At 38.7% G+C, this 25,686-nt stretch overlaps 1 protein-coding gene across 1 annotated transcript; it reads right to left on the bottom strand.

The window, feature by feature from the left end:
- Positions 1-472: 472 nt before the first annotated feature.
- On the bottom strand, positions 473-24,667 carry igfn1.1 (immunoglobulin like and fibronectin type III domain containing 1, tandem duplicate 1). Its single transcript, XM_073467632.1, has 24 exons — positions 24,619-24,667; positions 18,869-18,988; positions 18,307-18,449; positions 16,908-17,007; positions 16,742-16,779; positions 15,765-15,820; positions 15,464-15,647; positions 15,170-15,283; positions 14,925-15,093; positions 14,484-14,756; positions 13,703-14,317; positions 13,433-13,630; positions 6,425-6,567; positions 6,133-6,259; positions 5,658-5,951; positions 5,205-5,501; positions 4,489-4,668; positions 4,250-4,378; positions 3,848-4,156; positions 2,800-2,885; positions 2,484-2,676; positions 2,097-2,393; positions 1,276-1,602; positions 473-1,162 (listed from the first exon to the last, which is right to left on the bottom strand). Exons 1-24 carry the CDS (start codon positions 24,665-24,667, stop codon positions 1,158-1,160), a joined length of 4,446 nt encoding a protein of 1,481 aa, XP_073323733.1. The 3' UTR covers positions 473-1,157.
- Positions 24,668-25,686: the final 1,019 nt, after the last annotated feature.

Genomic DNA, 25,686 nt, shown 5'->3' with positions numbered 1-25,686 from the left:
AATGAGCCACTATTATTTTGTACTGTCTCATTAAACTGAAAAAGAACAGACATAAGTTGCGCAGCACTTCTTTTAGCATTGTAATGAGCACTTCACTTTGAAAATGAGAAGTGTCACCCTGCACTAGTCAGTCATGTTTAAGGCCTGGGTGTCACTGTTCACCCCGTCTCTTCTTCAGTGCTTCTAAACTTGGACAAATGTCTGACCCCGCAAAAATGCTCACAGAGGTAACACAAGACAACTGGACAAGATAATTCACATTAACCTTCGTGGAGGTGAACAAGTGGCCTGAATTTTGATACCTGGTGCCTATGTTAAGGCTTGACCCAGAGCAACAATATATGTCCATGTCTATCAGCATGTGTCTAAGCATTTTTGGTATTTATTGTGAATGTAAATGTATTTTCTGTTAAATGTTTAATGTTTTTCAAAGTCAAATGCAGGTCAGAAGAGAAAATCCATATCACAATAGCAGTATGAAATATTTATTTACACCAAACCCACACATAAATGTCCACAGGTAGAACAGACTATAACATTCAGTGTATTAAATTGTTTATGTCAGTATTTAATATTGTCTTTGTTTAAATTGAGGGGAAGATTTTAAATCCACAGTTGAGCAAAAAAAACAATTGCAACCAAACAATCGCTATATATTTCAACAGAAACCTCCAACTAAAGATTAACTGAAAGACACAAGCAGACAGTTCAATACACCTTGGACAAACATTTGAACATAGAACTTTTAAAATCAATAAATAACTTCTTCAAAGTGTCATATAGTCTAAATATTTTAGCAGTTTAACATGCATGTTATTGCAGTTCAAATATGCGAGATTGCAACTTAGTATTTCAAGCTTCCATTCGAAATTGCATAATTTAAAACAAGCAAACAACAAACATGTTTGTGGCTTTTATTTATTTCAGCAACTTTTTATGCCTAAGACCTTATTGTGAGTTTAACTTTGATGAGCAAATTCCTACACAGGTTTCCATTTATTCAAATAGTTAAAAACCTTAAAGGAAGGTATCACAGGCAATATGAACTATTACTACATTCTAGGGTTTGCTAAACTCTGAAGATGTAGTATGTGAATCCCAACAGCTTGGTTTCTGTTGGTGTTTTAGAGCAATTCTACCATCTTCAGTTTGTCCATTTATTCTGGAAGAAAAAAAGACAATGCCAGTTATAAGTTTCAGATTGTAAATATCGTCAATGTATGCAGAACATTCACAGCATCTTTAAAGCACAGACACAGTCCAGTTAAGATTTACCTCTGACTGTCAGTTTGGTGGAGCACTCGGCCCTTCCCATCGGGCTTTCAGCAACAACCTTGTACTCCCCGGTGTCTTTAGGTCCAACCCTCAATATGAGCATAGAGCAGACTCCACAGGTGTTGGAGATGAAGTAGTTAGTGTTGGTATTCAGGCTGATATTGTTGCGGAGCCATGTGACATGCGGTGTTGGGTCCCCTTTTATAGCACAGCTCATGTAGCATTCATACCCTTGAGGAGCAGCGTGCATTTTCAGTGGGACAAGGAACTTGGGGGGACACTGTAGATCACAGACCTTTGATTCTGGCATGTTAAGAGTGAACTTTTCTGGAAGAAAGTAGATACACATTGCATTGAGTTAGAATTGTAAAGCAGAAATAATGTTTACTTTTCTGTTTCTGTGTTTGCTAATGTGACAGCCTGATGGTTCGGATACTCTACAGAGGAGAAAAGAAGTGTGGTAATGTGAGCTCAAAACGAGGGCTGAGCTTTAGACTGATGGTGATGCTTCAAAGACTGTTGTATTGGCCCGAAAATGTGTGTACCTGCATTGTTTTGTATCGACCTATGAACCATTTTGTGAGCTTCCATTGCATTGCCCAGAATGCAATGTCTTTAAAGCACACAAACAAACAAACAAAAACAATGCTGTACTCTGTCCCAATGACATCAGGCTTTTCTAATTAAATACACTAAATTAGCTGGTTTTATGAAGATACACAAGGAAAGAAAGTACACAGACAATTCAGTTCTGCTTGTAGCCTTAGTACTCTGAAGTGTAGTAGTGTACTAATATGTGGCCTGTGTCTGCATTTCCATACCTTTCTTGGTAGTAATCAGCCACTTTGGTGATTCAGAGGGTTTTGAGGAGCCCATGTCGTTCTTTGCGTAGACTCGGAACTGGTATTCTCGGCCCGGCATGATGTTGCAGGCTGTGAATCTGTTGTTGAAGATGTGATCTGCAACGGTGTGCCATTGTCTTTTACTTGAGTCACGTTTAGACACCATGTAGTGCAGCCTGTCATCACGTTTCTCATCTGGTGATGCGGTCCATGAGACGGTCACTGTGCCAGGCACGTTTTCGTCAAGCTCAACAGGACCTGGTGGCTTTGGCTCATCTGGAGTTCAAATATGAAGGGTTTTCAATTTTTTTATTGACAGTATATGGAAAAGGAGGAAAATATTTGTACAGTATTTTACAAACTCACCTGTGACTCTAATTTCAATGCTGTAGGTTTCTTGACCGACGATGTTCTTGACAATGATGGTGTAGATTCCAGTATCTGAGCGCTCAGCAGAAGTAATCAGGAGCTGGGATGTTCCCTCTGTGTTGCTGATGGTTACCTTTTTAGACACTGGCCCTCCATCCTTCTGCCAGGTGATATCAGGCCAAGGAGAGGCCTACAAAGAATAGGAAAAATATATTTTTGTCAGACTTGTCAGAAGACTGAAGTTATCACTATACATATTTGCATTGTCGTGGTCATAAGTCTTCTTAATTACGTTAATTACGTCATTAATTACCTCAAAGTTAATGTTGAATCGTGCAGAATTTCCTGCTCTCACCACCATGAAGCTCTTGATTTTGGCATCAGTGAATCGTGGTCTCACTAGGTGGGTGGGAATTGGGAGAAAAATGGGTCACTAATTGTCATTAATTTTGATGTTGATGGCAGGGCAAACCAGACAGTAACCTACAATCCACTGCAAAACTGCAGATAAATGTTATTTTTCTTTCAGGTTGTGATTGAATATACACTACTGTTACAATCATTTGTGTTAATCATTTGACCTGAAAATAATTCATTACTGATCCAAACATAGCCTCATCTCCATAATTCAACCAAATTTACACCAACTAGTTTTATGTGTATACAATTATGTTGGTTAATTTTGTGCTTTTCTACAAAAACATAGTATTTTTTTCTGCAAATGTACATATTGTTTCATATCCTGATTTCGTTATGTTTACTGTTGCATTCTTAGAGTCACTTTACACAAAACATATACTCAGTGGCCACTTTATGAGATCTAATACAATCCAATACAACTGTTCTGCCATATATTCCTCCTTATAAAGATAATATTGTTCGGTTGTGTCAGAGAATTATTGATTAATATGCTTGTTATTGAGGTTGTAGTTTACAATGCTGTTAAACTGGACTGCATTATATTGATTAGTGTCTCTACTGTCTTGTTTAGCCCATTTTAAGCATGAGGGAGGAAGAATAGTAGGAACACCACCGCTATCAGCAACCACTATGATAAAAATATAGTCAAATTAACACCTTACGATGTGATGATGATTGCATTAAATGGTACGGGTGTACCTAATCATGTGTCCAGGAGGTGTATAATGATAAACATATTTTAAGAAACTGAGTTCATCAGTGCATTTATCTTGTTTAAACCAGACTTCAGTGATCCCGATCAAGGTAACTCAAAGTTGGGTTGTAGAGTATCTATGAATCTCTTCAGGTTTACTAAATTTAGTCTTTCAAAATGACTTCTACCATCAGAAGAGGTTAAACTCTATACTCTTTAATATACAACTGCTGAATATATTTCTTACCAGGAGGGGGCATAGCCAGGATGTAATTATCCAGCTCCTGTGGCTCTCCCGCTCCGCCATCATTCGTAGCAATGATTCTCACCCAGTACATGGCCATTGACTTCAAGCCTTTCACTGTATAGGAATTCATGGTGATTAGACTTGTATTGCAGCGGTCCCATTCCGTGCTTTCTGCAGGTCTGATCTCCACAAAATATCCCTTGGCTTCATCCTCAACCCCCTCAATGTCATTGGGCTTGGTCCAAGACAGGGACAGAGTTGTGTAGGTGGAATCTGTCACTTTGAAGTCTTTGACTTTACCAGGAGGCTCTGTAACACATGATTCATGTTCAGTGCTGCAATTTGTAGGCTCTGTGAAGTCTTGATTATAATGAGTGATAACATTTAGACATGTTCACATACTTTTAGGGTCTCTTGCAAACACAAACTCAGATGGTGTACTGAATTCACCCGCTCCAGAGTTGTTGATTGCTGACACACGGAATTCGTACTCCATGCCCTCAACCACATCTTTAACACCAAATCCCTTAGCTGTGTAGGAAATATATGATAAACAGAAATTACAGCATTCATTAAACCTTCACCTTGTTGAAACAGGCTGTCATAACATAATCAAACATAAATGATCTATGAATAATAACCTGGGATCATCTGGTCCGGTGGGTTGACCTGACCCCAGAGGTTGCTGCCCTTCTTGCGTTTCTCAAGGTTGTATCCCAGAATGTTGGTTCCTCCAGTGTTGGCTGGAGGTGACCAAGAGAGGTTGATGCAGTCCTTGAAGGCTGTGACAATCTTTGGTGCTGATGGGGGTCCAGGGTATGCTGTGTACAAAAAACATTGGGATCTATAAATAGTCTTTTTTGTACTGTGGGAGAATTGATCATGATTACAAAGGTTTGTCCAGAATCAAGGGCAGAAAGTGGCACATGGAAATTCATCTGTGCAATTTCATGATATAGAACTATCATTAGTTATACAAAAACTAGACTTGGACAGATTTAAACTTAGACATGAGATTTAGGCTTGATAGCACTGAACCTGGGACTGTGACACATGACTGCGTGACAGCCAGGCTTGCAAGTTACAACACTAGCAAGATGTAGAAAAAGTCAAGCATCTGGGATAACTTCAAAATGTTCAAAGATGACCCCCAAAAAGTTGAGTTCCAGATATGCCAAAGGAAACTGGCATATCACAAATCTACAAAGAGTTTGGCTCATCAGATCAAAACTCTACTTAGTAAGTAGAAAAGTGGTATTCGGTATAGTCCTAGAAATTTCTCTGTTTTAATGGCTGGTGTGACATTACTAAAAAGTCTCTAAGACAACACGGTTTCATATTATTGGTCTGAGTTTACCTTTGGTACCGGCTTGAATGTCCTCTGTTTCCATCAGCTCACTGGTGCCCATCTCGGTCTCCGATCTGATGCGATAGCAGTACCTCCTGCCGTGGTCTACATCAGTGTCCTTGAATGTGGCGTCTGGACCGATTGGCCCCACCTTTTTCCAAGTGTTGCGGCCGACTTGGTTTCTTTCAAGGATATAGTTGTCTATTTTGCAGCCACCGTTGTCTTTTGGGGGTTTCCACTTGAATTCAATTTGAGAGGAGGAGGCTTCAACAATCTCCAGAGGTCCCATTGGAGGAGTGGGTTTATCTGTCAGAAGCAAAGTAGTATGTAAAGTATTAATCTCGGCTGAACACGCCACCCACGGTGTAGCAAAATAATTAGACAGGTATTTTGTAGGCTACTTACTTTATACATAAAATACATAAAAAAATACTTTATATAAAAAAATGTTTGTATACATACCCAGTACAACAAGCTGGCTGAGGGCCTCAATAGTGCCAAACTCATTTTTGATTTTTATCTTGATTTCACCGCTGTCTTTGCGCTGCAGCTTGTTTAGAAGCAGACGGGTGTAACCCTCTCCGTGCTCTAACTTGATATTTCCTTCATCTGCAAGCTCTTCACCATCAAGGTACCACTGAATTTTAGTAGGGTCCCGTCCAATAAAAGGTACTTTGAAGGAAGCTTTGTGTCCTTTTTTCACGGTTACAGGGACTTCAAATGCCTTCAGTTCCTCAGTTTCAATTCTGGGTGGATCTACAATGATTAGTAAAACAATACAGACAGATATTTTAAGCAAAGTCATGCTATCTAGTTTCTATGTATGCACTTTAGATTAACTTTAGAGTACTCATACTGTATACCATATGTAGTACTCTCATGAATGATGCAACTCCTTGATGCAGTTAAGTAATTTCTGTAAGGAAAATGTTCTTACCCTCAACAACAATTGAGGCCTCTGTCTTCCGTCCATCTGCTTCAAATTTATATGTTCCAGCAAACTCCTCAGTGACTTTGTGAATTTTCAGCTTATGGAAACTTCCGTCTTTTGTAATGGTGATACCCTCAGACGATTTGATCTGGGAAAAAAAAACAAGCATTTTACTGTAACAAATATAATTATAGTCTCATCTGCAGCTCTAATGCATATGCATACATGATAATCACCTATTCCTATTTGACTATAGTACTGCAATAATATCAGAGCCTATATGCTACATAATGACCACATTATCCCCTGAGCTTACCTCATTTCCATCCCTGTACCAGATTCCCTCGCACTCTTCACTGCTCAGTTTACACTGCAGCTCTGCTGGTTCTCCAACAATGACTTTGCAGTCAGAAAGCCCAGCATGAAAATGAACTCCAGGATCTAAGGATTTATCAACCAGTGAGTTAGGGAATGCACTCAGCCAATAGCTGAAATCTGCATACAAGTTGTTGTTAAGTTGTTGTTAAGTTTTTGTAATTGTTGATCTACAATTACAATGATCCATGTTTGGATGTGTACAGACTTACCTCACTTTTCCAACATCACACATTTTCTTTGTGCATTTCTGATGATATCGTGTATATACTAATGCCATTTGGTTATAAAATACATGTTTAGATGCTTATTTTATGTTAAAAAAAAAATAAAGTAATATTTGAAGAGACTATTAGGATGTAAGAAGAGCGCATTTTGCACTTTTTTAAACTTGAAGAATGTGTCTGTTTGTTAGACATGTAGCTTGATTGTCTCATTTTGCAGTGGCCTTCTTCAGCTTGAAAGATTGCAGAGTTGACTTGACATAGCTCATAAGAACATCGTCATCGAAGCTTTAATTTGCTTCTGTTGACTTGGTCTTGGAAGAAATACACGTTCTTAAAATATAAAATATCTCCCTCAAGACTGACACTTCTTTGGTCAGTGGAAGAAAAAAGTCTGTTTGATGTGAATTCAGTCTTGTGCAGAAATCGATGAAGAGCATGGTCATCTTGGATAGTCAGCTTTGGTGGTCTTCTGTCTTGAAATTATGGAAGAGTGTGTCTCAACACAAGTGTTGCAAGATGTATCAAGAAGAGGATCAGTTTGCTTATTTAATTGACCTCATAGCACTGACTCATCCTGAATTAACATTTAATAAAGCAAGCATGATTGTTAACAGAGAGCATAGGTGCATTTCAGCATTACTTACACACACACACACACACACACATATACACACAAACTGACATTCACACAGTTTGCAAACACAATATATTGGCTGCTGATATAGAACCTGTATGACATAAATATTAAATTATATAACCAGTTTTAATCTAATGTCTACAAAACATGTGTAAAGACTAAAATATGATTTGATTAATTGTTATGGTAACTGAAGAAATGATAAGATCTTATACCATAGGGAAAACACATTAGTGCATCAGATTTGATTATCACTTATTCAAACCACTCTCAAGGTTAAATCCACTCTTGCTAAACTCTCTCATCAATCTAAAAGGGGTTTTAACCAATTAGAGATCAAATGAAGCATTCTGCTTAGTGGTCACACACTTTTTATGTTAACCCTCAAATCACTGGGAAAGTCATCCGCTCATCAAATGACTTTGTGCAGTGATTGTGCGTCCCATGCAGCAATTAAAGCAGCACCAGTAATCTTACCACTAACTGTCTCCACGATCAATGGGCCTTTTCGTGCACGGCCTGAACGCCTGCCAGCCGCGGCTGGCTCACCACTGTCTGCACCCTCACCATTTTCAGCAGCTTCATCACTGCGTGCAGTTGGCCCGTTGCAATTATCACCACTGGCCCCACTCGCTTCTGTGTTTTTTGGTTTTCAGTTTAGGGGATATCATCGTAATTACCATCATTCCAATGTTTCTCATTTGCTCTTGGATATGCCTTATGAATAACATTAATAAAAAACAGTAACAATAACAATTAAAATATCAGCATGGAGCATAAACAAAATATCAGCAGCAATGACAGAAATGACAAACATTGACTCAGTGTAGAAAAAGAGGGTGGGGGAAAAGATGATATCCAACTTGCAATTCAAGATGGGTTACATAATGGTGTCATTGTGAAATAACCCAAACGCCTTGTGGATTTTGTTTTATCACTTGTTACTTGGATACATGGTATCGTTTATATTTTATAAAGTATTTTACCACAAGGAGTGGCAAAAGTGCTGATACTTACCTAATTACCTAAAAATTTGTCAAACAGGCACCTTTTATGTTCTCAAGTTGAATCCACCTGGGGCCAGATGTTTAACAGGGTGTACACAACAAAAACATGTGTACGCCTTTTCCTAGTCAAGTCAAGATCTGCTGTGAGGTTCAGAAGTGCTTGCTCATGGGGGGTCTCTGTGAATTAATTGATGGAAGAGTATAGTCTAGACCTGCACCAATTGAAAAGTGGCGTGAGATTACTGTTATTGTGAATTGGCGCTTTGTAAATAAAACTGACTTGACTTGACTAATTTTTGATAATAAAGGAAGAAATTGTGATGATGATGTTTGTACCTCACACATACTTCAGACCTGGTGTACACAGGTTTTACAGGTGGACATAAAATATAAGGTGAGAGATTAAACCATAGAGGAAATTATTGTTTGTTTCAGTTTCACTGATGCGTTATTTTTTTCAATTTACCTAGAAGCACTTATGAACTTAATTTTAAAATAGTTATTTATTTTTTATCATTCTTTTTATTTACATCAGAGCCATTTCTTCCCTGTTGTTCCCTGATCTTTTCGTTTGATCCTAGATAGAAACGCATTTTTTAAAGTCAGTTTCAATATGAACTCTTTGAATTAATCACTGATCATCCTTCTGACGATAAGTAATAATGAATAAGATTATATACAGCAATGATGGTTTACAAGCCCTTGTGATGCATTAGTGCTAATAGAGCTACATATATCCACAGCTGCGTGTGATGGCAGCTGTTGTGATGCTGTTGGAGAACCTCACTGATGAAACCACTTTGTTAAATTGCATTCCGCTTTTCATTTTCTGCTCTTCCTGGTCTAATGAGTGGTGGAGCATCACAAGTATTAACGTACAAATGGATGCTTAAGGGCACGTCTGCATCCATTTACTGTACATGTATGAATACAAGTGGGAGTGAAAATGAAGTTTGTGTAGAATCAGACGTACATACAGCTTTATTAATCTGACGAAAAGAATGCATATTTCTGTCTTAGTGCGTACACAGTTTTAAACATCTGGCCCCTGTTGGTAATTTGACTTTTCCCTTTTCTTCAACCCTCATAGTTAACTTGTACACAAGTTAAACAAGGTGTTTATGACAACAGAAAGACAAACGTAGAGAAACATGAAGGCACACATATTAGACCAAAACACAAATATAGACTAATCTATATTTAAGGAAAGGATTAGATGGAAGAGAATGCAGAATTAGAATAGCATATATATGCTATGTTGCTTCTGCTTCCAAGAAGAGGCACAAAAACAAACATATATATAGACGTACAGTATAAAACTATTTTGTATTAATCAGTGTTTGTTAAATAATGAATTATCTGCCAACTCTAGCAGATAGTTAATACTTAAAGCCTACAGTTTTCAATGGACTGAAAACCATGTGAGAAATTAGATTTCCCAGCACACACTGAAACTAACACTACTCTACTTTATAATGTAGGCTTTAAATCTGTAGACTCTAAACTCTACAGGCTAACATATCACAGGTAAAGCAGTTCTTTCACTGAGGCTTCACAAGATCAAATACTGCATGTTTTTTTTTTTTTTAAATTTGCCTGGGCCACATTGAACTTTTAGCTAAATTGTATGACCAACCAGGCGGAGCAGTGTAGAACTTTGTGAAGTGTCAGTGGTTGAATTTGTCTAGTACACGTATTGTTAATTTAACTGCATCTACGTCAGAAGGTATTAAGAATTTCCTACAGTTGTGTAGGAAATGTCAAAGTCATTTTAATCCCAAATGACTTTATTAGTCAGGAGATTGCCTCCAACATGCAACCTCTGACAACTCTTACCAACAACAGCTTCTTCAACCTCCACAATTTTCTTTCTGAGACGTTTTCCTTTTTTCCCAGTTTTTCCACCTTGTTGATTTGTGGATTCCTCATCATAATTATCTCCTATTAGTGATAATAAATACCAGCTTTATACAGTGTGATGAATATCTAAATCTGCTAATATCTAACTGTCATTATATTCATGCTGACCTAACGATGATCTGATATAAGTGTTACATACTGTACATACGTAGTGTACCGTACAATCTTTCAGCATACTCTGAGCAAAATCATCATCAGTTACTTATTTGATAAATTTGGTTTCAAAATTCTCTATAGAAGTATTGACAGTATTGACAAAGACATTTTTGTTAAAGATTAATAGATCAATAGACTTTTATAATTAATCTGAAAGTCGATGGAAAAGACAAACAACATGATAAACAGCTAGGGAATTGTAAAATGTAGACGGAAAAGAGAAGACGAACATCAAAACACAGAAAAACATCAAAATCCGCTCATCAAATGACTTGACATCAAAAGGAAAAGATGATATCCAACTTGCAATTCAAGATGGGTTACATAATGGTGTCATTGTGAAATAACCCAAAGGCCTTGTGGATTTTGTTTTATCACTTGTTACTTGGATACATGGTATCGTTTATATTTTATAAAGTATTTTACCACAAGGAGTGGCAAAAGTGCTGATACTTACCTAATTACCTAAAAATTTGTCAAACAGGCACCTTTTATGTTCTCAAGTTGAATCCACCTGGGGCCAGATGTTTAACAGGGTGTACACAACAAAAACACGTGTACGCCTTTTCCTAGTCAAGTCAAGATCTGCTGTGAGGTTCAGAAGTGCTTGCTCATGGGGGGTCTCTGTGAATTAATTGATGGAAGAGTATAGTCTAGACCTGCACCAATTGAAAAGTGTCATGAGATTACTGTTGTTGTGAATTGGCGCTTTGTAAATAAAACTGACTTGACTTGACTAATTTTTGATAATAAAGGAAGAAATTGTGATGATGATGTTTGTACCTCACACATACTTCAGACCTGGTGTACACAGGTTTTATAGGTGGAAATAAAATATAAGGTGAGAGATTAAACCATAGAGGAAATTGTTTGTTTCGGTTGTTTGCTAGTTTCACTGATCGCGTTATTTTTTTCAATTTACCTAGAAGCACTTATGCACTTAATTTTAAAATAGTTATTTATTTTTTATCATTCTTTTTATTTACATCAGAGCCATTTCTTTCCTGTTGTTCCCTGATCTTTTCGTTTGATCCTAGATAGAAACGCATTTTGTAAAGTCAGTTTCAATATGAACTCTGTGAATTAATCACTGATCATCCTTCTGACGATAAGTAATAATGAATGAGATTATATACAGCAATGATGGTTTACAAGCCCTTGTGATGCATTAGTGCTAATAGAGCTACATATATCCACAGCTGCGTGTGATGGCAGCTGTTGTGATGCTGTTGGAGAACCTCACTGATGAAACCACTTTGTTAAATTGCATTCCGCTTTTCATTTTCACCTCTTCCTGGTCTAATGAGTGGGGGAGCATCACAAGTATTGACGTACAAATGGATGCTTAAGGGCACGTCTGCATCCATTTACTGTACATGTATGAATACAAGTGGGAGTGAAAATGAAGTTTGTGTAGAATCAGACGTACATACAGCTTTATTAATCTGACGAAAAGAATGCATATTTCTGTCTTAGTGCGTACACAGTTTTAAACATCTGGCCCCTGTTGGTAATTTGACTTTTCCCTTTTCTTCAACCCTCATAGTTAACTTGTACACAAGTTAAACAAGGTGTTTATGACAACAGAAAGACAAACGTAGAGAAACATGAAGGCACACATATTAGACCAAAACACAAATATAGACTAATCTATATTTAAGGAAAGGATTAGATGGAAGAGAATGCAGAATTAGAATAGCATATATATGCTATGTTGCTTCTGCTTCCAAGAAGAGGCACAAAAACAAACATATATATAGACGTACAGTATAAAACTATTTTGTATTAATCAGTGTTTGTTAAATAATGAATTATCTGCCAACTCTAGCAGATAGTTAATACTTAAAGCCTACAGTTTTCAATGGACTGAAAACCATGTGAGAAATTAGATTTCCCAGCACACATTGAAACTAACACTACTCTACTTTATAATGTAGGCTTTAAATCTGTAGACTCTAAACTCTACAGGCTAACATATCACAGGTAAAGCAGTTCTTTCACTGAGGCTTCACAAGATCAAATACTGCATGTTTTTTTTTTTTTTAAATTTGCCTGGGCCACATTGAACTTTTAGCTAAATTGTATGACCAACCAGGCGGAGCAGTGTAGAACTTTGTGAAGTGTCAGTGGTTGAATTTGTCTAGTACACGTATTGTTAATTTAACTGCATCTACGTCAGAAGGTATTAAGAATTTCCTACAGTTGTGTAGGAAATGTCAAAGTCATTTTAATCCCAAATGACTTTATTAGTCAGGAGATTGCCTCCAACATGCAACCTCTGACAACTCTTACCAACAACAGCTTCTTCAACCTCCACAATTTTCTTTCTGAGACGTTTTCCTTTTTTCCCAGTTTTTCCACCTTGTTGATTTGTGGATTCCTCATCATAATTATCTCCTATTAGTGATAATAAATACCAGCTTTATACAGAGTATGATGAATATCTAAATCTGCTAATATCTAACTGTCATTATATTCATGCTGACCTAACGATGATCTGATATAAGTGTGACATACTGTACATACGTACTGTACCGTACAATCTTTCAGCATACTCTGAGCAAAATCATCATCAGTTACTTATTTGATAAATTTGGTTTCAAAATTCTCTATAGAAGTATTGACAGTATTGACAAAGACATTTTTGTTAAAGATTAATAGATTAATAGACTTTTATAATTAATCTGAAAGTCGATGGAAAAGACAAGCAACATGATAAACAGCTAGGGAATTGTAAAATGTAGACGGAAAAGAGAAGACGAACATCAAAACACAGAAAAACATCAAAATACAAATATGTCTTCTGCAATTAGTATAAAATATACAGTATGCATCTCATATAATAATCCCAAAATTAGTCGTTTCTTTACAAATATTACTAAATGCTATTGCATCCTGACAAACATTTATGGAGAATAATTTTGAAGCCAATCTTTTGTCATCAAGTCTCTCAACATGCATTGCATTAAAGAAAGATTTCTTACCTACTACTGTGTCTGGAACAAGTGGACCTTCTCTCTTACGTCTCCTGCGTTTCCCCCCCTTTCCGCGTCCCTCTCCTCCTTCTCCTTCTTCTCCTTCTTCTCCTTCTTCTCCTTCCTCTCCTTCTCCTCCTTCTCCACCTCCTTTTCGACCTCCTTTTCGACCTCTTTTTCCACCTCCTTCTCCACCTCCTTCTCCACCTCCTTCTTCATCAGAATCGTCAAATGAATCGTCAAATGAATCATATTCATCGTCATCCTCAAAATCTTCACCAACTCCTGCTCCGCCTCCAGCTCCACCTTTAGCTCCAGCTCCACTTCCAGCTGCGCCACCAACACCCACACCTTGGCCACCATCAGTTCCATCACCACCGGCACCACCTGCACCTCCAGCACCACCGGCACCACCAGCACCAGCTGCACCTCCAGCACCAGCGGCACCTCCAGCACCAGCGGCACCACCAGCACCAGCTGCACCTCCAGCACCAGCGGCACCACCAGCACCAGCTGCACCTCCAGCACCAGCGGCACCAGCACCAGCAGCACCAGCGGCACCACCCTCACCAGCAGCACCTCCAGCACCACCAGCTGCACCAGCGGCTTTCTTCTTAGCTTCTGCCCTTTTTGCCTTAGCTGCAGCCTTAGCTTTAGCCTTAGCCGCAGCTTTGGCTTCAGCTGCTGCCTTTTCAGCCTCTACTTTGGCAGCTGCGTCTGCCACTTCTTTCTCTGCTTGAGCCTGCTTGGCCTTTGCTATTTTTTCTTCCATTTCTTTCTGATATTTCTCCTGCTGTTCCTTAGCTATTCTTGCCAGATCTTCGTCATCACCGCCGCCAGCCATAGTGGTTTTGCGAGCTGCCTTCTTGCCCTTGTTGGCAGGGTCTTTATCAGCTATAAAGGACAACATGTCAAATGTGTTTATAATTTTAAGTTCAATGTTAAATTCAGAATTTAACAAGTATTTGGTGTCAGAAAAAGTATCTGCAAGATATTCCATATTAATGCATGTAACATCATGAGAATCCCCAATGACAGAAATGTAGAAACATTTTCTTACCTTCAACTACAAGCCAGGCATTGCAGGATTTGATTCCTGCCACAGCAGCATAGATGCCACCATCCAAAGGCAGACAGTCCCGCACAATCAACTTGTGGATAAGCTTATCTTCAGATACACTGATTTCATGTTTCTCACTATGTGTCAGTAGAACACTTTTGCCATACCAGTTAATCTGACCCATAGGTGCAGTCAGTACACATTGAAAGAGGGCGTCCTCTCGTTCTTCGGCCTTCACCTCTTGTATTTTGACAGCAAAGTCAACTTCAGGTACTGTGTGGACACAGGCAGGCAAGAACAAATCAATGCATCACATCCATTTTCTAAACCACTAATGACAGTTCTAAATCCAATTTAAAAAGAAAAACAATCTTTATGGTGAGCAACAATACGTAAGTAATCCTTGGAAAGTAAACTCAATCTTATTTTGCAGGGTTTTACCTTTAAATTCTGTGGAGAAAACGTTGACGCCTTCAACATCCACCGAGTAGAGTCCAGCATCTTCTATACCTAGCTTCTTAATTGTGAAGACATATTTCTTGCCAACTTGTTTCAAATTATGCTTCAGCTCGTCAGCGCCTTCTTGGGTGAATGGAACCATGACGCCATTCTGCAGCATTTGGACACGTTAGCTAGCCAGATTAAATGCAGCAAAATTGTACCAGAGTAAGTAGTTTATTCCTCACCTTGTACAGGAAAATTTTGCTAGTAGGATCCTTGAGTTCCATGTCCAGCTCAATTGTTGCACAGTCATCATCCCTGACCTCAATGGGTTTCAGTTTATTGATGTGTGTAACAAACTACAGTAGAAATAAAGAGAATACAAAATTGTATAAAAACATTTAATGATTCTGCTTACACAGCATAAGAGAGACCGAACGAAGGGGCTACTAAAATAACAAGAGACATAAACAGGTGCTGAAACATTTTTGCTGGATATGCTTGTGGTTGAATTAAAGACGAACTAAAAGGCCACATACTTCTGCGATCTCCTCCTCTCTTTCTTTCTTCATTTCATTGAGTTTCTTCAGCATGCCGCGGAAGTCCGTGATGCCATATTCGGCACAAATCTGCTCGTAGTCTTTCTTGTCTGCACTGAGGAGAATTTCCCAGACCTTCTCCTCTGAGTCCATCGGCTTTTCCTCACGTGTTCCATCGGCATTACTGTAGAGTGAAAAATGTCATTATGTCCCACACACAAAAACATTCAGCAACTGTCATGCTGTCATTGAAACAGTCTAGTTTAACAGACAAACAGCTAAAAAAAAGTATTTCACTCACCGTTTTTTGAGCTTTTTCCTGAAGTCCGCTACATCTGGGGAACCATAACGAAAAAACTTCCATCACTGAATGTATCTGTCGTGCTTTGTCCTTTACACTCGTATTAAAAAAAGAGCTGGTTCCAATTAACTTTATTTAGAGCTACTAAATATGTTTGATTAAAGCTCCATAACAATAGTTTTCTTTGCAATAAATCAAAACTAGTTTCAGCTGTATGGCTGACAGAGTGTCCAATCAAAACTAATTGCCATCCCAAAAGAGTATCTCTGTCTTCCCAAATAAAATTCTGCTCCCCATGCTCATTATCTGAATGATCAAACATAACATCAAGCTATCTCCCTAACAGTGCTCAGGCCAGAGAAACCTAGGATAACAACCCGAGCTTTCTAATCTCTGTCCAAAAGACCATTTGATGTTATTGGGCAAAAGGAAACTGTAACAAAAATAATGGTGATCGATCACAAACCACTGAGCACCTTTTGTTGAGTCTGGTTGCTGATGTTCACATTTTTGAGTCAATTTCGAAGATAGCCGTCAATGTGTTGAGTGTCAGTGCACAGTGGCACTGCCCTGATGTGACAGATGCATCATGACAGGGAGATTTTTCACAATAACTTCAATTAATGAAAAAAATGTCATGTTGCTATGAAAATATATGGGCTATGCTGTAGCACAGAGAATCTGAGTGGCTACATCATGCCAAGTATTGATAGCTTAGATGGAAACCATCAACCTCTATTTATCTTTGTAAACAGCTGGTTGCCCAAGTCCCCAGAAGTGTTTGTGAATTTTCAGGGAAAAGGACGCCGCATACCTCTTTTTGTGATATATTTTTGCCTTAAAATGTTAAACCTTTACATGACAGCCAGAAAAACACAAACTGCTTGACTACAAAAAGAAAATAATGTACAATTGGCACACAAGCCTTTAGATAAAACTTTAAGGGGTGTAAATGTATTTGAAAGCTCACCTTCCACTTGTGTCTTTTGCATTTCTTTGGTCTTGGAGAATCCAACTGTAAACAAACGATCACTGTAACATTCATAACCTGTTCGTCACAATTCAAAACAACTTTGAAAAGAGGGTATTTGGTGTAATGCACACTTGAGAGACAGTATTTTAAAGAATAATAAAGGATCTTACCCTCAATGATATTCAAGACGACAGTGCAAACAGCTCTTCCATGTTCATTTGTTGCAAAACACTTATAGGTGTCAGCGTCCTCCGGGGCGACTTTAGGAAACTGTTGAAATGCAAACACAGAGTTAGTGGCATTTCTGTTGTTGTTGTTGAAAGCAGCTACACTTAGACTGCAGGCACCAGTGACCAGAATCTTCCTCAAGTGACTCATATTAGTATTTTTCTAGCAGTTGTTTTGGTCACTGATACTCCAATAATAAGGCCAATGGAGAGGCTTATGCACTGTGTTTGGAAATGCACTTATTTTATAGTGTGTTTTATCACAACATTTGGTGCATTATTGGACTACAAGTTATAGCAGTGCTGCCATACACTAGCCCCTTTTAGTTAGAAAATGCGGCACATTTGCAGCCAGGTAAAGACTGCAATCTGCCGCCTTGTCTTTATGAAACGGAGGTGTAATATTCCTCCTTTGCAGAAAAGCCTCCACTGGGGTAGGCGTAAACATGTGACATGACGTGAAGCACGAAGTTGGGCGTGAACAGTGATGAGTGATCTGGTTATTGACGATTCTCTCGGCTGTGATGGTTAGCATCTCCCGGATCTCAGAGGCTTTCCAGTTGCTCATCTTGATGTCCGCGGATGAAGTGATGAACTGACTGCTGTGATCAGCTGTTTCCTGCTTTTAAAACTCCCGGCTGTGGGTCACACAACAGTGCACGTCATCGACACCTCCGCCCATGTCACGCAATTGCCGGCACATCAACGCCTTGGATTTACATAGCAATGGAGGCGGCAAAAAGTGTACCCTCTGAGGCGTCATATTGGCGGACCAAAACGGACCCCTAACATGCCGCGGTCTGTCTAAATTCGCGGACCTAGCCGCAAAAAGGACAGCCAAATTGGCGGGTTGCTGTCCAGTATAAAAACGCTTACAGTTTATAGCCTCTGGTCATTCTGATCAATATTGAGTTATTACCTGCATTAGAAACACAGTCACCAGAATATTTTAGCAGTCATTATATAAAGTATACCGGTATTACAATTACCAAATGTGCGACCGCAGTTCCGTCTATGGGGACATTTCCAGCCGTGTTTGTTGTGACTGAAGCCAGTTATTTTTCAGGGAAGTGGCACCATCTCCTGCCATTTTTGTGGCAACAAAACCAATGTTTTTTCAAGGAGACCTGGGGACATTTCCAGCCATTTTTATGCCGCCCAAAACCGCCTTTTTTTATGGAAAGTCAAATGCTGTCTCTGTCAAAACAGGTATTTTAAACCAAACCATGATGGTTTCTTTCTTGTGCCTAAACTTAAGCAGAGCAGAAGCACAGCAGTGTGACAAGAGAGAAATAGAAAATTGAACCTAAACAAACACCCAGTTGCACATATAGAAACTTACCTCAATGGTATGTTCTTGGGTTGCCTCATCGTACTTTTGCAGGCACACGTCAGGATGAAAATGAATTTCTCCATTTGCTCTGCCCCATGTTACAGTGGGTGTTGGGGTGCCGGTAATTTTTGCTTTAAAGATCGCTAATTTACCTGGAATGGAATGACATGAAGATTTCCTTAATAGTGACAAAATATTCATTGCTATATTTTTAGCAAAGATGGCTATGCTGCAGATACATGCCACTTTTTCAATCTTTTCCCACATGCAAATAATTGGACAAATTGTTTATTTGGATTTGGATATGTGAGTTTGCACAAAATTTAAAAAGATGGGAAGATGAAATGAGCCTTTAAGTCTTCACCACACATCACCACACTACAAGTCAAGTCCCTTTGCCTCTGTCTTATGTGAGAGTTTGAGAATAATGTTGATTATTCCTCAATAGAAAAATAAGGTTTTCTCAACATACTCAGTGTGATAGGATTGGCTCCTCATCCCTCCTGAAAAATACATGCTGTTACTACCATTTGTGATGAACTCGATTCCTCTCAGAGACACAAAGACTTACCCTCTTGAATAGTCAGTGCGATGGGTTTGCGGGTGAAATCTGGAGTTGACATTCCCTCTGGAAGTTCCTCCTTAAACTGTGTTATCATGACACCGGGCACCTTCGACTTCTTCTTGATGCCTGATCATATAAAATAAAATAAATGTAAAGTTAGACAGGCTTAACCTCTAGAGGGGACAGGTTAAAGATATATTGGTGAGAGTTGAAAATGTTTATCAATTATTTTAAAGAGCCGTCTCTGTAAACATGTGAACTCCGTATATAAGTTCAGTATATTGATGAGAAATGTTCAAGAAATGTATTCAGATTAAGTTCAAAAGTGGATAATACATACAAATGTGACGACTAGACGAACCCAGTGAACATTTGTCAGTGTAAACATCACGTTCAAGCATCCATGTCAAGTGTTTATCCAAAGCAATCAACATTTTTCGGGATAAAATGCCACAATTCTTCTGTTGCTATGACTAAATCTACAACTAACTTCTTACATTTAGTTAATCTTTGTATATTTTTTCCAAACCTTTTCAGGATTATACTTCTGTATAAAGTGAGTGACATGTAAAAGTGCACAAGCTAGCATGCCTCTCTCTGCCGCCTTAAATGTGACCCTGCCAAAGGCCTGTTGTACTTGTTCTTGTATTTTGAGAAAACTCTTTTGCTCTTTATGCAAGAACATAATTTACATTCCCACCTACTCTACATCTCCTGTGTGTTGGCTTTGCTCTGACACTACACCCTCACAACATGGTGCTCCCACTGCGTTAAGCATTCTCATAATGAGCAGTACATAATATAAGACCAGCAGTGGGGTCAGAAATTTAGAAACCTTTCCAGAAGGAACGTGACTGTCTAATTTATGCAGCAAGACGATTATCCAATGTTTTACAACATATTTTTTAAAACAACTTTGTTCAAGAAGACATTTGCAAGTGTTCTGTCATAGTGTACTTTGGACTGTCCCACATCAGGGGCCTCCTTATATTAGTAGTGAGTGTTTAATCCTGATATGAACATGCACCCCCAAGTGCATTTATTAATGTCCGTAGCAGGCTTAATAAACTGATAGTCCGTATTGTACGAAATTAAGTATTCCTGCTGTAAACATCAATGGTTATGTCATGTTGAAAATGGTAGTTGATATTCATCAGAATATGGGACAATTCTTATTTAACTTTAATTAAAAAAGTGTTTTACTTGAAGATAGTTAATACAAGGTTTCTCCCTCCTGATGTGTATGCAGCTTGTCATGTATAGAGTTGTTTAGTTCAGATAAAGTGTTATATGAATTTGCAGAAAACTGAACATTGATTCCTGAAGAAAAATAATATAATATGCCAACTTATATTCATGGCCACAGCAGGTGTTTAAGTAGATGTGCTATGTGCTGTATTAGGTTGATATCCGTTAATAATAAAGCTCCCTATGTTCGCATTTGCACTATACAGTACTTTCTTTTCTTTTGTTTCTCGCACAGTTCAGTCTAAATTGTGAGCACTCACAACAGGGAAACTAATTTGTGTGGGGAAAACAAGCACTTGACTCTCCGGTTTTGACTGGTCCACAGAGTACAAATGAATTAATCTTAGCTCACTTTTTGAGCTATTTAAAGCTCTTGTTTTTTAGAATGAGACATTAGTGCAGGTTAAAGTGCTTTGCAGAAGTCCCAGCAACCCTGAGAGTACCAGTATGAACTAACCCACAGCAATCTCGAGGGGGGCATCACTGAATGCTGATCACAGGGGTTCAGCCGGTCCAGGGATCCCTGGTCTTTAATTATTTTCTCTTGGCATGAAAGACCTGCAATAGGCAGAATATAAACTATGGAGTATATAGCTTAAGTCAGGAGAAACGAGCGGGGTGCCCCAGCATGTCGCAGTCTGAAGCGCATTGGAGGTGAATTGCTTGCGGCAGGTGCCACACACACCATGTACTGTGTGTGGCAGAGCGCTGATAACACTACATGAGGTTTGCTGCTGTTAACAAGCAGAACTCTCACGCTGTGGAATCACGATGATGACGCGGACATCATTAGAAGCAGTGTTTGCATGGAAATATCGATCAGCCTATTAATGTCTTACAGAAATTAAAGCTGCGCGTTTAAGCCAGGCATTGATTTCATGGGTCAGTTGGTACAAAGTATTGGATGGAATATAATAGTTTTAATTAGGAAGAGAAAGATTCATAAGGATCCTGTTGTTCTTGAGAAGATTTAACATGACTTACGCTTTTGATAAATGCTGTGAAAATGTATATCTTGCATATCAATATATATATTTATGTATATCTGATATCAACAAACTCTTGATATGTTGTTTTTTAAGTGTTCTTGACAGCTGTCAGATGAATCGGTTGCAATCAGGAAAATGTTTAAGGTTTCTTAACCCAGTCCTTGTCTGAGAGGCCAGCTGCTGCTCTGATCATGTTTCTATTGCAGTCACACTGAAGACTGCTTGTTCCGTTTAACCAAATTGTTGTGGAAGACTGCTTTACATTTGTGTGAAGTCATTGATCCAAATGATCCAAAGAGCATCATGTTTGATTGACACCATGATGATGAACCAGAATAAGTATTACTCGAAAACCAATGAGCATGTTCATCGAGCCTGAAAACTTTTATTTCTTTTTTCTTTTTTCATAATGTGTTCACCAGTCCTTTCTCTTGTTATTCATTCATTCATGAAATTTGTATGTTTTATTCAGCGCTAAACTTAGACTCACTGATTGGTACGTAAATAAATCGTATGTATTTTGTATCCTTACTGGATGCACAATGTTGACATTATACAGAAGATATTAAAGTTTTCTCATCTCTTTAAGAAATGGAATGCTAAGTATTTATACTCTGTACTTGAGTGCTGCACTTTCGTCTACTTATTGCTCTGTGCTTTTATCTTTTTTATTTCTCTCAGCTTTCTAAATTTGTGTTTATTTCTTATTTCATGTCTTTTATGGCTTACAAGCATTTGAATTGCTTTTGTGTATGAAAGGGGCTTTGTCAGTCCACCTGGCCCTTTCCTCTCCAAATAAATAGATGAACAAATGAATGAAGGAATGATAAGAGTGCATTCAGAAAGCCTTTCAGAACATGCTCCTGTCCTCACTGTTGTTGTGCGATTTGTGTTTATTCTCATCAGTGCAGCTTTAGCCATCGTTGGCTTTTAAGGATCTTGCCGAAACTTTGCTGTTCTTTGCCGCTCAGCTGTCCAATTTATAACTAATGTTGAACTTTTTTAATTTCTTCATGTCCAAATGCAATTAGATTCTGTCACTGGTCTAAATCGTCCTGGACTACATTAGTCACAGTTCATCACTCTTGAGATGAACTGCAACATTTTCTTTTTTCTAGATGTGAATTAATAACTGGTTGGCTTGCATCTATAATTTCCTTATTTTACCTCATGGTCATGCTAAGAGGGAAAGACAAGAGCTATGATTTGATACCCCTGAGCATTGTGTGCTTGTTTCAGAGTATTTGTCACAGAAAGACAAGAAATCAAAAGATAGCGAGAGTTGGTGTGAGGCTTAAGAGCTTCCAGAGCTCATAGGTGTCATCCCGGCTGATTACCTCGAGACCTCAATGTTGTGCATCAACCTGACAGCACATGGTGCTCTTAGACCTGCTTTGAACTGCTCGGATCACAGAAAATGTATTTTGTATCTGTGACGGTGCTGGTCGTCACAGTGAAGCCGAGGATAATGTGCAGGGGTCAGGCCGAAAATCACAAGGGAATACAGTAAGGCTAACTTTAAAGGGTGACTCAGTTTGTGTCGGTGTTAATTGTATAAAAGCTTCAAATATGGTGATGTATGTTCTTTTGACGGAGGCAGATGTATGTCATTTTGGAGACACGGAGACAATCAACCTAATTAGTCGTTTAGGTATGAGGATGTGTCGATATTGTATCATTATATAGTTATAGTTATAGTTGTGACATCATCAGAAGTCCTGACAGCTTCTTGAAAGCACAGTTGCTGGATTTGGGCTGTGTGCATTTCTCTGTGGATTGAGTTTTTGATACATTCATAGTATTTATATAGCACCTTGACCTGCTTTATCATAAAAATCTCACTTTATACAATATGGGACCTTTAAGGGGGCAGTCAGTTGGATAAGTTAGATTTTAGGAGAGATCATACCACTCCTTGGGGACGTCCCTGTAGAGCAGGTTCACTTATTTAGACTGAACTGTGCCAACATACTGTTCTGGGCTAACCAGCATGTGGACATACTTAACGTTTAAAAAGTGGCATTTTTCTTTTAAATTACACGATAAGGTAGACACATGGAAATCAATGGCAGTGCCTCGTAGCAACAGCCTTGAGCTAGTGTTCATATGACGATTGTTGAGAATGTCACAATGAAGTGCATCTGTTGTGACACTGAAAGTTGAATCATCCATTTCAGATGATGCCTTTCATGGGGTGATAAAGACCACAATCTTACATGCAACTCACCCAACATGGAGTCATGCACTTAACAAACGGTGAATCGTTTGTGTGATTCGATTTCTTTTCTGCTCGCATACCTTTGTCGTCCTGGTGAACTCCCTCAGAACCGTCGACTTAACACGCAACGTGACAGCAGGAGAGGGAACAGGACAGGTAAATATTAATCCTGACAAAAGCACCATGGCAGGTTGGAACTTCGACAGGATTATGGACACAAGAAACATAAAACACCACAATATACAGTGTATAACCCAGGAATGGGCAGGACAAACACAGACACAACTTGGGAAGAACAGAATATTCAGAGACACAACAACAGGAACAACAGATAATGGTTAGTCATAGACAGAATATAATACAGTATGTTAGCAATATGTTGTTAAAGCAGCGTGTGAATTGTTGCGCTGTGCAACTGCTGATTAGACTTAACTTGAAGCTCGCTCAGGCATTTTCTCACGGCCGACATCTCAGGATGAATCTTGCACAGTGCTTGAGAGAAATTATGTGCAAATACTTTGTGGGAATTGTAGGAAATTAACTTAAATAAGGCTTCATTTTGTCTTCTATCAAACAAGGAAACCATTTCACCTCCAATTTTCTCTTCAATTGTGGAAGTGGCTTGCAACTGTTGCGTTGTTCCTCCATGATGATTTTGTCGTTCATCCTTTTACCCAGCAGCTGTATTCTTCTCTTAGTATTCTTCTTCAGGTATACTCAGAGTTTGTTTGTCTGGCATTATTTATTTCACTGCATGCCCTCGTTCAGTGATTACAGCTTATTTGCATCTATGGTCATTTTTTTGACCGGCATCTTCATCGTCACATCTTTGGGAAGCAGAAGGCAGGGAATGAGGATATATTATCTGTGTCAGGTCCTTGATGACAAAATCATGATATTTGCTGTTGAGTTTTCTTGACACCGTGGACAACAAACTGTACAGAGCAGAGATCTAACCATGAATAGTTCGGACTGCATCCACTTGTGGTGCTCATCTTTGTTTTCTTAGCCGAGATGGTCAGGCCTCAACTTAATACAGCATTATTCAGATATAGTTGGTATTCTTCATTACGTTCGTATAAACACTGTAAACTGATGACTTGGCAAGCTTCCCAGATGTTTTTCTTGTCTTGCAGGTTTTTCTTTTTCTTGAATAGAAATCATGAGTTTGTCTAAAGATTTGTTGTGTAAATCAAATCGATCCAGTTCCTCATCATTCTTCTGATTAGAGGCGGAGACAGCTGCAATGCAAACCCCTTGACTGACCTAACCAGAGAAGGCGTCCACCGCCCTGCACTTACCCGTCTGCCCAGCGGCAGTTTGATCGGTCACCTTTGACCTCTTCCACATCTTGGCGTCCTCTAGAGCTCTGCTGGTTCAGAAGAGTCTGCAGCAAGACAAGAAGATAAAGGAGGAGTTTGTTAGCATTGCATACATGCGTGGCTAAAAAAGCAAATTGACTGACAGGCTCCTCAGAACTTGAGGTGTTTGTCTCTTTTAACTTTGCAATTGGTTGTGTTATGAATTGCTTATTCTCTTTTTGAACATGAAGGAGACGCCAGTCCAAGGTTGCCAGCGCTTTTTTAAAAAAACTTTTGGGAAAACAAATCAGTTGCTCTAAACTGCTCAGACAGGATTTTCTAAAGCACACTGCAGTTACTCTAACCTGTCAGCAAGAGGCAGCAACCAATGTCATTTACAGTAAGACTTGACCTTAACATAGGATGAATACCTATCTAAGGAATCCTTCAGAGGCATGTGTTAATAAAGCAAGGAACTTGTTGAAGCCTTAAATAAACTGGGTGAAGTGTTGGGCTTAGTTTTAAAATAACTACCCACTACTAGTGCCACGGTGTCCCAGTCCTGATTGATATTAGTTTATTTAAGGCACAATTTTGAAAAAAAAAAAAGGATCAAGATGAAGTACTGTCATCCAAAAAGCAGCTAAAAGATGCAGAATGCAGCGTTCCACCACAGTTTCAACACACCTGCAGTCATCCCTTCACTTGATTAAAAAACTTTACTACTTAATTGTAGGAACACAATTTAAGTGTTGAGTCTGGGAGGGAAGCTGCTCACCACCACCATTATTTGGTTGATTTTTCATTCAGGATACCAAAATAGTTTTATATAAAAACATGAGGTGTAATGTGATACTTACGAGGCTCACAGCTAACTCATATGACAGTTGTTTAACCTTTTACATGTGTCATATATCTACTCTGTTACGAAAGGTCACAAGCATCACTTCATACCAATCCTATTTTTTATTCTTGTAAAATTTGACCTAATGACTCTCAAGTTAAGAGGTCTTAACCTTCTCATTGGACAGGGTCATGAAGTAGGTGTGGCAAATAATGTTATTGTCA

The sequence above is a fragment of the Pagrus major genome, chromosome 6 (genome assembly GCF_040436345.1).
Source record: "Pagrus major chromosome 6, Pma_NU_1.0".
Classification (NCBI taxonomy): Eukaryota; Metazoa; Chordata; class Actinopteri; order Spariformes; family Sparidae; genus Pagrus; species Pagrus major.
The sequence above is the reverse complement of the archived record's forward strand: the minus strand, read 5'-3'. Positions and strand labels throughout refer to the sequence as shown.